This window comes from Punica granatum, chromosome 3 (assembly GCF_007655135.1).
Source record: "Punica granatum isolate Tunisia-2019 chromosome 3, ASM765513v2, whole genome shotgun sequence".
Classification (NCBI taxonomy): Eukaryota; Viridiplantae; Streptophyta; class Magnoliopsida; order Myrtales; family Lythraceae; genus Punica; species Punica granatum.
The window spans coordinates 18,313,496-18,328,391 of NC_045129.1; the positions used below are offsets into that span (position 1 = coordinate 18,313,496).

The 14,896-nt window shown below is 44.1% G+C and overlaps 3 protein-coding genes across 3 annotated transcripts; 1 reads left to right on the plus strand and 2 right to left on the minus strand.

The window, feature by feature from the left end:
• The first annotated feature begins 4,892 nt into the window (after positions 1-4,892).
• On the plus strand, positions 4,893-6,026 carry LOC116200928 (jacalin-related lectin 19). The gene is made up of 3 exons (XM_031531898.1): positions 4,893-5,008; positions 5,188-5,406; positions 5,539-6,026. The coding sequence occupies exons 1-3, from the start codon at positions 5,006-5,008 to the stop codon at positions 5,869-5,871; spliced, it is 555 nt and encodes a 184-aa protein (XP_031387758.1). The 5' UTR covers positions 4,893-5,005; the 3' UTR covers positions 5,872-6,026.
• Positions 6,027-6,173: 147 nt separating this feature from the next.
• LOC116200927 (ESCRT-related protein CHMP1B) lies at positions 6,174-7,854 on the minus strand. The gene is made up of 2 exons (XM_031531897.1): positions 7,373-7,854; positions 6,174-6,727 (listed from the first exon to the last, which is right to left on the minus strand). The coding sequence occupies exons 1-2, from the start codon at positions 7,695-7,697 to the stop codon at positions 6,441-6,443; spliced, it is 612 nt and encodes a 203-aa protein (XP_031387757.1). The 5' UTR covers positions 7,698-7,854; the 3' UTR covers positions 6,174-6,440.
• A 3,943-nt stretch (positions 7,855-11,797) lies between these two features.
• On the minus strand, positions 11,798-14,425 carry LOC116200441. Its single transcript, XM_031531288.1, has 3 exons — positions 14,196-14,425; positions 12,872-14,150; positions 11,798-12,784 (listed from the first exon to the last, which is right to left on the minus strand). Exons 1-3 carry the CDS (start codon positions 14,423-14,425, stop codon positions 11,798-11,800), a joined length of 2,496 nt encoding a protein of 831 aa, XP_031387148.1.
• Positions 14,426-14,896: the final 471 nt, after the last annotated feature.

The window sequence follows — 14,896 nt, forward strand, 5'->3', positions numbered from 1 at the left end:
TAACCGGCCATGGGAATTAGATGCAGCTTGGCTGGCTTGACTGAGCCGTTGCCCCCATTTGGCTTGGGGAAAAGTCGGGGGAAGCTCGGGTATCGATTGGTCGTGTGTTCGAGCTCTGTGGCTTGCATGAACGCCGAATTATCAATGTGCTCGCAAAAACGATTTCAATGAGCCCAATATTGCCATGTCTTTCATAAGAGTCCGAGTGGACGTTCTGAGGGCTCGGAAGTCGATTTTGCTCGATTTGGACGATCGGAGCGAAGTTGACTGTTTTTATCACCTGTTTGCGTCTCTGCGTGCTATACTGCTCGCAATGGCGTGTTTTGTTCTTTGGGCGGAACAGTTGACTCGTCGACCTGAGCCGGAGATCGGGAACTGGAGACGTCCGGGGAATCTGCGATTGGAATTCTCTCAGTGTTCTCCGAGTGATTTGATGTGTCCAGAGATCACTATGATCTCTGCTTGTCGAAAACAAACCCCGGAGGTTTGTCGAGGGATGTTTATGACCACTTTAACGCTACTCGAGAGACCTTGATGAGCTGCGTGGTCCGAGCCGAAATGATTTCCCGGGCCCTAAGAGTTGTAAGGAATGGATGGTGCGAAGCTCGAGTATTAACATTTCGTAGAACAAGCTCCGAGAGTGAGATTCCGTCTAAAAGGGGCCATTTTTTATGCCGAAACGGTATTCGGGAAACCTAAATGAGTCGTGTAGTGTGATTAGGGTTTATTTCCCTGGCCTTTGAGGTCCTTGGGATTCGTTGGCGCGAATTTCGTGCACTAACGATTCATTAAAAGGGTCTTCGGCTATATTTTCCTGTAGAAAGGGCCCCGTTTTCCTAGGTTTGGATCCACTTGAGGAATGTTCCTTGGTCCTAGTGACTATTGGGTGTGGCCAGGCCTGTTTCCGAATGCCGTTGATTCACTTGAGGGATGGGAGTCCCGGGAGGCCCATTAGAAGGCCGTCTGCGGATGTTCGAGAGTGCCCCAGCTCAGGTGGATGATTTCCGAAATGCGCGTGGAAATGACTTGGTCGTTTTGGCATCATGATTGCTAGTTTTCATGGGGCCAACGGAAGCGTAAAAGGAGGAGAAATTCAAAATTTCCTACCCCTAAAATTAGATCCCAAGACCTACTAGAAGAATAGAAACAAATGAAGCGTACCTGAAATTTTTAAAATTGTCGACCGAGCGTCTCAAGTAGGGGTGATCGGTTCTGGGTACCTTGTATTTTTCATAATACCCGGACCCTACCCTGTAAGGGACAGGTTCCAAGATTTTGGAACCGGACCCTACCCTGTTGAATCATGGAATCGGAACCTACCCGGAACCTACCCGGAACCTGTATTATACCATAGGTTTCGGGTACCCTATTGGAACCTGTAAATTTTTTCCTCTCGTTAAATAAAATCGAAAATATCACATACATAATCAGTAATCATGCCAAATAGATTATCAACAAAATTTAGATTAATCCACAACAATGAAATAATAATATGTGTCATCAACCCATCGACAAAATTGAACATCCATAATACGATCTCACACAACAAAGTGTTTATGTTCTGATTCATTAGAGAAGATAGTAACTTTACTCTTTCCTTTTTCTTTTTTTTTTTAATAAATAACCGGTTCCGGGTACCCTGTAGGCAGGAACCGGAACCGGAACCGATTTTCACAGGTTCCTAATTTTAATACCCGGAACCTACCCTATTTTCAATACGAGCTACCCAGACCCTACCCGTTAGGGTAGGTTCCAACCGGTTCCGGGTATACCCGGTACCCGTGCACACCCCTAGTCTCAAATGTGACGCCTCTACAAGTATCCACACCGACTTCGTCGACGAATTTTCGAGATCGGCGGTGCTAGCGGCGAACTCTCAAAGAAAACACCGGTGCGACACTTAAACTATTAGACTAATAGGACTAATTCGAGTTAAACAATTCACTCGAATTTCCAATATTTACGCATACACATATCATATATGTATATCTATGCATGCTTCTATATATATATATATATATATATATGCATACGGGGGCCTTATACTTTTGAATGGCCGGTATGGGATACTTCAATTAAGCTTCCCAAATTGCCAATTTTTCAACCAATTTCATGCATGCAATGTGGCCATCAAATGGCCTTGCACGTGGCCATGCATGCTTGCCATTATATGGCAGGTCATGCAAAAGCCAGATGGCTTTATTTCGTGCCGCCGTGTGTCTTTGTTACGTGTACAAATCGGGTCCAATTAATCTAATAAATCGGGTTTAATTAATATCTCATTAAATATCCGATTAACTAATCGCACCGTAACTCATCTAATCTCTATTAGATAGTTTTAGTGTTTCAAAATCATCCCATCGATTTGGTAGTAGTGTGTGACCCTGTAGATTCCCGATTACGTTGACAGTAATATCGAAATCTCTATTTCAATATTACAAACGGTGAGCGGTATCTAGCAATGCATCATTGCCACTCAAGTAATCGGAAAGTCAATTTATCGATGAACGTTGTGACCTATGTTACTGTACAGTATAATCTCTTTTGTCATCTATATCTCTATTGAGCCCAAGGCATGGTTGATGACATTCTTGTATGGCTTAATCTCTCTTTCTTGGTTTACCGGGTAAGTCTATCAGAACAAATGAGCTCGATAACCCTATATCGACTCATTTGGGTATGCATACACTTTTAGACTCTACCCACCAAGCGACCGTGAGATATCACTCCCATTATGTAGGAGGGACAAATCATATCTTGGTCATTCATATTTCTCTCCATGTTCTGTGGCATACCTAATAACTGTCTTTATAACCAATTTGTTACGGTGGCGTTTAACAGTATCAAAGTATACGACATTACATGTAGGAATCCAATGTGACCTCAAGTCAAATGACCTCTACACTATAGTCACTGTGAGATCTGCTAATGACAGTCACGTAACAACCCATATAGCAATCTCATGCTGGGTCAGTCCAATACACATTACTCTTAATAAATACCTATGGTGTGACTTGATGTCTCTACATCCATGACCTATACGACTTGGTCATCAGTGAACACCCACACTAGTCTAACCGCATTATCGTTGTCCTAATTAACGATAATACTTCGACTAGGGACGTTTAGGAATAATGTTCAGTAATTATAGGATCTCGCAATCAAGTCACATTTAATGCCTATTGAACATATTATTCCAAGGACGTTATTGTGTAAAATTAATATTTAGCGCAATCTACACAATAACAAAAATGTCTCATATTATAATGAAATACATGTCATATTACAAAGTTAATGATACCTCTAGGGTATATACCAATTCCCAACAATGAGGTATTTTTAAAACCCCATATTGGACACCTTCTGATACTCCGACGATCCGGCGGTAAATAGTGCTACAGTGCAGGCTTCTGTCACCCCAAAGTATGTTGCTTGTCCGACTTCTCCGGTTCCTTGCTACAACCTTCTGGTGACCCTAGCTTCTCTTCTGTAGCCCATGTCCTCTGAATGCGTGTTTGCCCCCGTTGACCGGATGTGAATAGTGACCTGAGCTTCTACGGGCCTTCTTCTGTCTTACTTGTCGGGTCTTGGCCAAGGACGTTGTTAGCGTTCCCTGTTGGAGCCGGTGGAACAGAATGGGGTGTTGACACTTGCTTAAGCCCAAATGATTATTTTTCCTCTTTTGATAAGTCCAAATTGATTCAACTTGTTCTCTTTTATCCTTTGGAGTTCTCTGAAGTTGCTTGGCAATCAACGTGAGACTTACATTCTTGATATAAGATCTCATGAAGAGTTCTTAAACCTAGAAAGTATCGAAGATCTTTCTCAAAAATTAGTTGCCATAAGAAGGTATATTGTGTATCTACTGATTTACTTATTTATGAAGTTGGCGTTGATATTACCATTTGCTATTGCATCGGTAGAGAGAATGTTTTCAGCAATGAAAATAGTGAAGAACAGCCGCCTCCATAATAAAATGGGAGACTCTTCGATGAACGATTGTTTGGTTACCCATATTAAGAAAGATAATCGTTCGGTTACCCATATTAAGAAAGATATTTTTTGTAACATTGACAATGAAAGAATATGAAAATTACCTTAAATAGTTTTCAAGTTATGAGATCTCGAAAGAGATATTTATAATTATTTAGTTTTTAATTCAATCAACTTTTATATACCTCTATCTTTAATATACATGTGATATAGTTTCATATAAATGTTTATTTTTCGTTTTACATCCCCCAATATACTATTCATTGATCATTGTCTGTAACCCCGTCCGCGTCATTGTTCGCGCTATTCAATGTTATATATATGGTGTTATATATATACATTTGATTAGTTCATACATATATATATATATGTGTGTGTGTCTATTTTCCTGGCTTCGCTCCTCATACTATTCATTGATCATTGTCTGTAACCCGTCTGCGTCATTGTTCGCGCCATTAAATGTTATATATGTGGTGTTGATGTGATGATGATGATTGATTGACTCTCTCAATCTGATTTGCTGTCAGATGTAGTGACTGGTACTACCGTACATTTGATACATACTTTCTAGCATGTAAGAGTCTAATTTTTTAGGTTTCGCGGGGCTAACGTGTCATAAAATTATGTCGTTCATTGCATTGTGGGAAGGAACAAGGACGATCTGAAGGAGAAGCAGGGGAGGACTCTCACGAAAACGAAAAGCAGCATCGGTCTTTCCAAGTGTGGGGCTTGCTCTCCATATGAATGGCCATGGAGGGTCAAATCCACAAAAGCAAAGATAATATTCTGCTTGTTCATATGATTCTGCTTGTTCATGTGAATGAACGTAAAGTGGAATCAGATTCTGCACTCAGCCACCCCCTGCGACAAAGGCACCGCGCTTAGCCGCTCACTCGATTCCCATAAATCTATGACCATCATTCTCAAACCGAGTTTCTAGGTAACTCCATCTCAAGTAGTATTCAACGCTCTGTTTTTCTCTTTCTGTTATTGACCTTCGAAGTGTTTTCATATGGTAAGAAGTGTCAAAGTAGTTTGCATTTCATTAATTCTCTCTTAGGTTTCGAATTCATCATGTCCCGTTGTTATATTTTTCAAAAACGAAGATGGGACGAGGTGGCTGGGGCATTGCGACAGAGAGCTCTCTCATACCACAATGTTTAGATCTGATTTGTACTCTGAAAAATTTTGCAGGAGGGCAACAAGCTTGAAGGAAGTGGCAAGACTATAGAAGTGGGACTCTGGGGTGGAAATGGTGGGACAAGCTGGGATGATGGAATTCATCACAGAGTGAGAGAGATCACCCTCGCTTACGGGCACTGCATAGATTCAATCCGTGTGGTGTACGACTTGAATGGCAAACCCGTTCAAGGTGCGAGGCACGGAGGCTCTGGAGGCAATAATACTGCCGAGGTTTGTCTAACATATAGTAACCTACCCTTCTTTTTTTTAATCTCTCCCACCCCAAGACTTGACCATATTGGTTGGCCATTGGCCATAGCTAGAACTCGGAACAGCAATTAGCAGATTCTATTTTGATTTCAGGTGAAACTGCAGTACCCGGATGAGTTCTTGGTGTATATAAGCGGCCATTACTGTCCCATGGTGCATGGAGGCAGCCCAATCATCAGATCGCTCACGTTGAAGAGCAACAAGAGAACCTTTGGACCATATGGATTTGAAGAGGGTACACCATTTACTTTCCCGATAGAAGGTGGCCGGATTGTTGGATTTAAGGGTAGAAGTGGCTGGTATTTGGATGCCATCGGGTTTCATATATCTCGAGTTCCTTCTACAAAGCTCCTTCAAAGGGTCAGCAAGACATTTAAGAGACTCACCAGTATAGCTCCGAACACCACTTCACGCCTCCGACTGTGAAGACTCCTACAATCAGTCCTTGTCCCGGTGTTGAAGTTCTAAAGCTGTTGGATTTCCAATAAACATATGTATAAATTGTCTACTTAGCTTGATTGACATATATGTAAGCTTTTACCTTCACAGGCATAAGTGCTATTTAATGTTTGAATTTTTTATGCATGGAGCCCAAGTTACGGATAAAAATTCAAGTCAGTCAACACACGAAAAGAAAAACCAAACTCGAATTCTAGAGTATCAAAGATATACTCCTTGCAACATCTGCTAGGCCCTTAACCCGTCCGCTCTAGAGCGAGCATAAAATGGAAAGATCCAATGAGCACAACTTATATAAGACAGCCAATTTGACAGAAAAAGAGAAGATCACTGGTGCTATATACCACACTGCAACCAAAAGATGAAGATAAAACCACGAGAGTATAGCAAAGCCATCAACATCTACTACACTCACATAGCCATGGAGTTTATACATGCCCTCAAGTTCATTCTGATCGGCGTTGCAAATTTACACATAAAATATAAGTAGAACTCATACAAGTAAATCCTGCATTACCAGGTCAATGCAAATCCTCTCAACCCCTAGCCTTGAGCTCAGCGAGCCGCCTCGAGAGGTCATCCTCGTCGACCTTCTCTGACTGCTTGGTGGGCACAGCGTGTGCAGCGGGCTGGGGCAGACCCACTGACACTTCGAGGCCATAATCGTCGGCCACCTGTTGCATTAAGCTGTTCACCTCTCCTTCTGGAGTTGAGAGTGAGGTCGAACCGGCCATGGCACTCTCCATGAACTCAGCCTGTACCTCCATGTTCACGAATTGCTTCTCGAATTGGTCCATAGTCTCAGACATCTTCTGCAGGTTACCTGTTGCAGAAAGTTTTCCATGTTGCGGGATCAGATGATATCAGTTGAAACATCTGTTCACTCCATAATAGTTCGAGAGCAAGCATTCTTCATATCAATCACGAATAACAACTTTTACAAGCATCATATCGAGCATGACTTTACTCGCAAATTATCAAACAGTAGGATGTATTATTCATAGAAAGCATTTAATAAGTTGCGTTCTGACATATTTCACCATCTCAGTTATAATAAAAATTAGATTATGGACTTCAAATTCACATCCAAAAAGGATCACCTAAGATGCTAAAATCAGGTGGCGATCTCGAAGAAATTACTTTGACTGCTGCAATTTGAAAAGTCAATGAGCATAATCACTGCAAAACCCGAACCAAAGTAACAATTTGCTTGAGAAACAGACTGGTGGGATTCAACACAAGCTTTGAATCTCTTGCTCCTCACACTTCCACTAAACTATGAAAATTAGAAATTGAAGCTGATTAAGATGAACTTTCAACATTTCTCCACATTCAGAGCTCCTGTACGTAACGATTCCAAAGTATTCCCAAAGCTTGGAACATGGCTGATCAGCAAGAACATTTAAGCACACGAAACTCTACTGCAATAGACGATCAGAGCAATAATTTCAGGAGAAAAGAAACGTACCAGTAGCTAAGGAGGATTCGAGCGACTTAACGATGGAACCCATGGACTTGTTAATCGTGGTCATCTTGGCCTGGGTGTCGAGCCGAGCCACGACGGCGTCGAGCCGGGAGGAGAGCCGGAGATAGTTCATCTGCTCGGTGCGCTTCCGTATGGAGTTCTCGGCGTAGATCCGGGCCCCGTCCATGTTGCCCTTCTCGATCGCCTTCTTCACCTTGAGCTTCTCCGCCTTCTCCTCCTTCTCGCACTTGCGCGCCTGCCTCTGCAGCGACTTCGACGTGAACTTCAGGTCCATGATCTGGTTCAACAGCTTCTCGGTGTTCCCCATAGTTAACGATCGAAATTTGCAGAAGGATTGAATTGAATCGATTGATCAGTCAACTAGGGTTTGCTTTGGTTGAAGAATCGAGGGTTTGATCGTCGATGTTGAACAGGAAAGCTGGACTAGATGATAGATCGTTTGGCTCTCCCTCATTCCGTGTGGATGGAAGCAAAAAGACCCTTTTGCCCTTGGGGGAAGTTTCCCCTTAGACTTGTGGATTGAGCGTTGAAGCCGTGTGGTGGACCGGGTGAGGCACTTATGAGCCCATCTGTTGGGCCCATGCGCTTCCATCAGCCCACATGCAAGTAACCTTAGCCTGAAAGTTTGAAAATTCTATGATACATACACGTAAAAAATACACGTACGATTTCGCAGAAAAAAAAAATGCATGTATGGTATAGATACGAACCCATGTTATACATGGATTTTGTTACTCGAAGATCCAGTCGAGTTAACTATCCTGGTTGAGTGTTATATTAATATTCTATCTCTTGAGCATAAAAAATTCAATTCACTTCAACTAATCCATGAACATTCCAAATAACTTTATTCATTTACAATTGAATTAAACTGAATTGAATTGAAATGAAATGAATTCAAATAATTACTTATAAGAATTGATTCCAAACGTAAGCGTTATGTAATACAAGTATAGGGAAAATGTGCATCTATGGAAAAAAATTTGAGTTAATTACACCGATGGTCCAAAAAATTTCAAAACTGTTACACTTGATCTAAAAAGTTTTTTTTTTTTGCTACTTGTTAGTACAAGAAGTTTCAAAATCGTTCTTACGTTAGTGCATTTCGTCATCTTACGCTTAACGCCGTCAATTATTGCTGACACGACATATATTATGTGTCACTTTTGCTACGTGAAACCCATTATAGTGCGCCACGTTGTTGATGAAAATATAAAATTTGAAAATTTTAGAATAAAAATACAGAAAATAATAAAAATATAGAAAAATAAAAATATATTTTAAAGTAAAAATAATAAAAATACAGAAAATATCAGTTGAAAAATATTTTCTCTCTCAAGTCTATCTAAAACCTATCTCCATCATTATGTATCTCTCTTCTCTCTCCTCTCTCCTCTCTCCCTCTTCTCTCTCCTGTCTCTCTCTCCTTGCGACTCCTACCAGATCTTCACAATGCAATGATCAAAAGAAACACGAACACGAACAGATACCGAAAGTGACGATACAACTCACCATTGAAGAGGAGCCTAGATTCATGACTCAGGCGGGGAGTGCTATTTCCCTTTCGGGGAGGGCTCAAGGCAACGAAGGAGGCCAAGTCGGTGCTGGTCCTCGTCTTCTCCTTCGTCGGGGAGAAGGAGACGGTGGCCCAGAACCTGCTGCTGCTTCTCCCTTCGCTCTTATTCCACAAGAAGTCATTCAAGAAGACCCATCTCTTCAAGCTCTTCCCAGCAGAGCTCGACCTCAACGAAGAAGCCGAGACGGAGGGAGTCCCATTGGAGTGATTCTTCGAAGCCTCCGACGACAATGCCTATTCAATCTTCGAGGCAACCTAGTCCTGATCGATCTGGTGGAACGGGTTCTTATCGTCGTCGTCTTTCCACTTGAAGGGCATGCTCCAGAATGGGGACATGGATCTCGTCTTCCGCCACATGGACTTGTCCCTCAACCTTAGATCCCTCCCCCCGCTGCCGTCCTTATCTACAGGTTCAGACTCTTTCGAGTCGTCCTCATCCTCCGTGTCCAAATTCGGCAAAGGGCCAGCACGTGCAGCTGCTCCAGGTCCTCGTCTCTTGTCTCTATACTATGGATTTTTCAACTCCTACTCAATACTGTGGATCTTGCTCGAAGGTGGAGAGATAGAGGGCAAAGAGAGAGAAGAGAGAGAGGGGGGAGAGAGGAGAGAATAGAGGAAGAGAAGAGAGAGAATAGAGACGGGAGAGAAGAGAGAGATGAGAGATGACGCAGCGTACAACGCGTGTAACCGTCACAGACCCGTTGATTCGCGCACGAATACCGGAGCTACAACCTTCTATACCTGTTGATTTTACGAAAACCAGGAAATAGGCATCAAACTCGAATCGATCCGAGATTGGACAAAGCAAGAAAGCTCTGAATTTTATTAATAATCTGAAAAGACGACTCCCTTTGCCCTAGGGCTTACAGAAGGCTTAAATAGGTATTAATAAACCTAAATTGCATAAAAGAACTAAACTTTTCAAAAATTGCAAAAACACTCTAATTAACATAAATTGACTGTTTGAGGCCCTAAACGATGAAATTTGCCTTAAATATCGAAAAATCACAACAAAGCAGTGAGTTTTGCTCCGGAGTACGTTTCCTTCGAAATAGGGTCGTCAGAACCTATTTTTCTCCAGGTACCGACTTGCCAGGTCTTCTGCCGCATCATTCTCCCCTGGGTGGAGAGAATTCGTCCTCGAATCGTCATCGTCCGAGCTATCACCTGTGTAAGGAATCAGGTGCTTAACATTAAACACATCGGCAATACGAATGTGGCTGGGAAGTTTAAGCCGATATGCGTTCGAATTGATCTTCTCAACGATCTCCACAGGATCAATCTTTCTAGCAGTGAGCTTGTGGTAGTCACCAGCAGAAAATCGATCCTTCGTAAGGACAGTCCAAACAAAATCGCCAACTTCAAACTCCACGTGCCTTCTCCTTCGGTCAGCAACAGTCTTGTATTTCATGGCAGCATTCTTCAAATTATTCTGCACAGCTTCATGAATCTCTTGCAGCCCGTGAACGAAGTCAGCTGCCTTACCATGAACCCTGGTCTTATCCGGCATGGGTAACAGATCAAGGGGACCCCGAGGAGTAACAGAATATACCACTTGGAATGGACTGAAACCAGTGCTGCGATTAACAGCATAGTTGTGCGCGAACTCCGCCGGACTTAACTTCTGATCCCAGCTCTTCACGTGCTCCCCTACTAAACCTCTCAACATATTGCCCAAGGACCTGTTAATCACTTCTATTTGTCCATCTATCTACGGGTGATACGCCGTACTGAAGTTCAACTAGGTGTTCACCATCTTCCAAAGGCTCCGCCAAAAATGACTCAAGAAGCGGGTGTCCCTATCAGACACAATAAAGACTGGTAGACCATGCAGACGGTATACCTCTCGAAAATACAACTGAGCAACTCGCACAGCATCAGTGGTCTTCTTGCACGGAATAAAATGTGCCATCTTGGAGAACCTGTCTACGACCACATATATAGAATCATTTCCTCTTTGGGTACGGGGCAGGCCGAGGACGAAGTCCATACTGATATCCACCCATGGTTGCGAGGGAATCGGCAGGGGCATGTACAACCCCACGTTAGTTGCTGTACCCTTGGACACTTGACAAATCTTACAGCGCTGCACGTACTTCTCCACTTCTTTACGAATTGTAGGCCAGAAATACGATGACTGGACCAGTTGCAATGTCCTGTCTCTTCCCACATGGCCCTCGCCGTGTAGCTGCTGAATAATGTGGGCTCGCAAACTACAATCAGGAATACAAAGCTGATTTCCCCTGAAAAGAAAACCATCCTGCAACACGTATTATGTTCTTTCTCCAGCCCGAACTTTAGCTAGCGTCACAGAAAAATAGGGATCAACTTCAAGCAACTCAGCAAAAGAACTAAAACCAGGTACCTCAACCGTCATCCTGTTCAGAATGCTACGCCTCCGACTAAGAGCATCTGCAACGCGATTAGTGACTCCGCTCTTGTGCTTTACCACGAAAGTAAAACGCTCTAGGTAAGCCACCCATGATGCATGACGAGCTAACACCTTATCTTGGCTATGGAGGTGCTTCAGGGCCTCGTGGTCGGTATACAAAATGAACTCCTTGTGAAAAAGGTAATGTCGCCAATGCTTAATCGCCTGCACTACCGCATAGAATTCCATGTCGTAGGTGTTGTATCTCACTTTCGCCCCCCGTCAGCTTCTTGCTGAAGAAAGCAATTGGCCTGCTGTTTTGGCTCAAGACTACTCCAATCCCCACCTTCGATGCATCAAAATGCAACTCAAAGGGCTGCTGAAAATCTGGCAGGACAAGAATCGGGGCGGTCGTCAAACGCTCCTTAATATTCTGGAATGTCGTTTCTGCCTCCTCAGTCTACTCTAATTTGCCTCCCTTCATGCAGTCAGTTAAGGGAGCCATAATACTGCTGAAGTGAGGACTAAATCGCCTGTAGAAGGAGGCTAACCCATGGAAACTCCTGACTTCAGTAACGCTCGTTGGTCTAGGCCATTGTCTGACTGCCTCGACCTTAGATGAGTCAACCCTCAAACCATCAGCAGCAACAACATAACCAAGAAAAAGAACTTCTGACCTCATAAAAACACATTTCTTCAACGCCGCATATAGTTTCTCGTGTCGAAGAACAGAGAGGACTTCACGCAAGTGGGCCAGGTGTTGCTCGGGGTCGGCGCTGTAGATCAAGATGTCATCAAAATATACAACCACACACCGACCAATGAAAGGCCGCAGAATCTGGTTCATCACTCTCATGAACGTACTCGGTGCATTCGACAGCCCAAATGGCATTACCAGCCATTCATATAACCCTTCCCTAGTCTTGAATGCGGGCTTCCATTCATCTCCAAGACGAATCCGAATCTGGTGATATCCGCTCTTCAAGTCCAGCTTCCTAAAAATCCTGGCACCACTCAGCTGGTCAAGCAAATCATCCAAGCGAGGAATGGGAAAACGATACCTGACCGTTATCTTATTGATGGCTCGACTATCTACACACATACGCCATGATCCATCCTTCTTAGGCATTAGAAGTGCCGGGACAACACACGGGCTCATACTCTCCCGAATAAACCCTTTTGATATCAGCTCCTCCACCTGTCTCCTTAACTCTTCATGTTCAGTCGGGCTCATCCTGTAGTGTGGTCTGTTCGGAAGGGCCGCACCAGGCTGCAAGTCGATATGGTGTTGGATGTCCCGCAAGGGTGGTAGACCATTTAGCAACTCCTCAGGAAAGACATCCTGAAATTCTTTCAAGATCGGTAAGGACTCACAAGACGTAAGACCCTCCTCCACAACCTCCCTGCCCACCAGAGCAAACATATACTCTACATCATGCAACTCCTCCTGAAATCAGGCAAGGGACAACAAGTTGGTTGCGGTAACCGGATTCGCAGGTTTGCGCTCAATAGCGTCCCTCCTTCTGTTTGGTACCAGCACAATCTTTAATCCCTTATGCGTGAAGCTGTATTTATTGGTCCGTCCATCATGGCTCACGCTCCTATCAAACTGCCAGGGCCTTCCCAACAACAAGTGACACGCGTCCATCATGACAACATCACACCACACAGAGTCCCTATACCGAGGGCCAATAGAGAAAGTAACCAACGCGCGCTTCAACACACTCACTTCACCTACTTTCTTCAGCCATGCCAGCTTATACGGTTCGGGATGTGGCTCACTTCGCAGGCTCAACTTCTGCACGGCCTCAGCAGATACGATGTTCTCGCAGCTGCCCGAGTCTATCATGAAACGACAGACTTTATTTCCGATGGTGCAGGTGGACTGGAAGATGTTGTTACGCAACCAGTCTTCGTCCACAGCTCTCGGGGTCATACAAGACCTTCTCACCACCAGATTGGGCACTCCATCTCTAGTCACAATTTCTTCCTCTTCGTCAAACTCGACCTCTCTATCGCCTCCGGCTACATAAACTACGTCATCAGAAAATTCCTTTTCAATAAACATCGCCCTTTTTTCCCCTTTTTTGCACTCAGATTGCCGATGCCCGGGCTCTCCACACTTGAAGCACTTCGCCCCACTACTGCTCGGCCCAATGTTGGCAGGCCTCATCGGACGTCCAGGAACAACACTACTACCGCTAGCTCGGACGACCCCACCGGTTCCTGCAACGGCAACACCTCCATCGACCGCCCCGCTGCTCGCTCGCTTCTGCTGTTTCTCGATAATCAGGGCCCTCTGATGGGCGGAAGACATGTTAATAGGGTTGAACAAATTAACCGTGTCCTGTAGCTGCACTCTCAGACAGCCAATATATCTCGCCACCAGTTGATCCTCGGTTTCCTGAAGCTCGTTACGAGCAACCAACTGGTAGAACTCATTGGTGTAGTCATCCACCGACCTACTGCCCTGCCTCAAGTTCTGCGGGCGTTGGTACATGATCCTCCGAAAATTATAGGGCAGAAAGGTAGCCCTCATCTTTTTCTTCATCTTTTCCCATGACGTGATATTCGGTTTGCCCATCCTACTACGGGTAAGCTTCACCTGCTGCCACCACGCCGACACCCTACCACGCAACCGAGTCGCCACAAGCTGTACCTGCTTGGTCTCAAGTACCCCCTTAAACTCCAAAACCTCTTCTACCGTTGCCAGCCAATCTAGAAACTCTTCTGGCTCCAAACCCCCTTGGACGTCGGGAATATCAGTCCGAATGCCCGTCTCCCATCGCTGCCTGTCTTCCTCGATTGGGCCCCTTTGCCGTCTTCGTGGGACATCAGCGAAAAAATTCTCCCTTTACGACTTCGCTTCAGTTTCCTCTCGATCAAGGTCAGAATTCGAATTAGGGTTTCTCTGATTCTGATTCTCCATAAGTGCAGCCATCTGCTGTGTTAGCTGTTCCACCATACGATCTAGCCTCTGATCCCTCTGCTGATTACTTTGATCCAGCTGATCCAACCTCTGCTTTATATGTCGCAGATTATCACGGTCATAAACATCTTCCACACGATCCCTCCTCCTGAGTGGCATCGTTGATCTAAGAACGAACGCCGCTCTGATACCAACTGACGCAGCGTACAACCCATGTAACCGTCACAGACTCGTTGATTCGCGCACGAATACCGGAACTATAACCTTCTATACCTGTTGATTCTACGAATACCAGGAAATAGGCACCAAACTCGAATCGATCTGAGATTGGACAAAGCAAGAAAGCTCTGAATTTTATTAATAATCTGAAAAGACAACTCCCTTTGCCCTAGGGCTTACAGAAGGCTTAAATAGGTATTAATAAACCTAAATTGCATAAAAGAACTAAACTTTCCAAAAATTGCAAAAACACCCTAATTAACATAAATTGCCTGTTTGAGGCCATAAACGATGTAATTTGCTTTAAATATCGAAAAATTACAGCAAAGCGGTGAGTTTTGCTCCGGAGTACGTTTCCTTCGAAATAGGGTCGTCATAACCTATTTTTCTCCATGTACCGACTTGCCAAGT

Bases quoted from the DNA above. Each gene is read 5' to 3' on its own strand.
- LOC116200928 (XM_031531898.1), top strand. The intron at 5,407-5,538 runs GTTTGTCTAACA...TTTTGATTTCAG, and splicing joins GAGGCAATAATACTGCCGAG to GTGAAACTGCAGTACCCGGA.
- LOC116200441 (XM_031531288.1), bottom strand. From the start codon at position 14,425: ATGCCACTCAGGAGGAGGGATCGTGTGGAAGATGTTTATGACCGTGAT. The intron at 14,151-14,195 runs GTAAAGGGAGAA...AAGACGGCAAAG, and splicing joins GAGGAAACTGAAGCGAAGTC to GGGCCCAATCGAGGAAGACA. The intron at 12,785-12,871 runs GTACCAAACAGA...GCCTGATTTCAG, and splicing joins AGGGATTAAAGATTGTGCTG to GAGGAGTTGCATGATGTAGA.
- LOC116200927 (XM_031531897.1), bottom strand. From the start codon at position 7,697: ATGGGGAACACCGAGAAGCTGTTGAACCAGATCATGGACCTGAAGTTC. The intron at 6,728-7,372 runs GTACGTTTCTTT...TTTCTGCAACAG, and splicing joins CGAATCCTCCTTAGCTACTG to GTAACCTGCAGAAGATGTCT.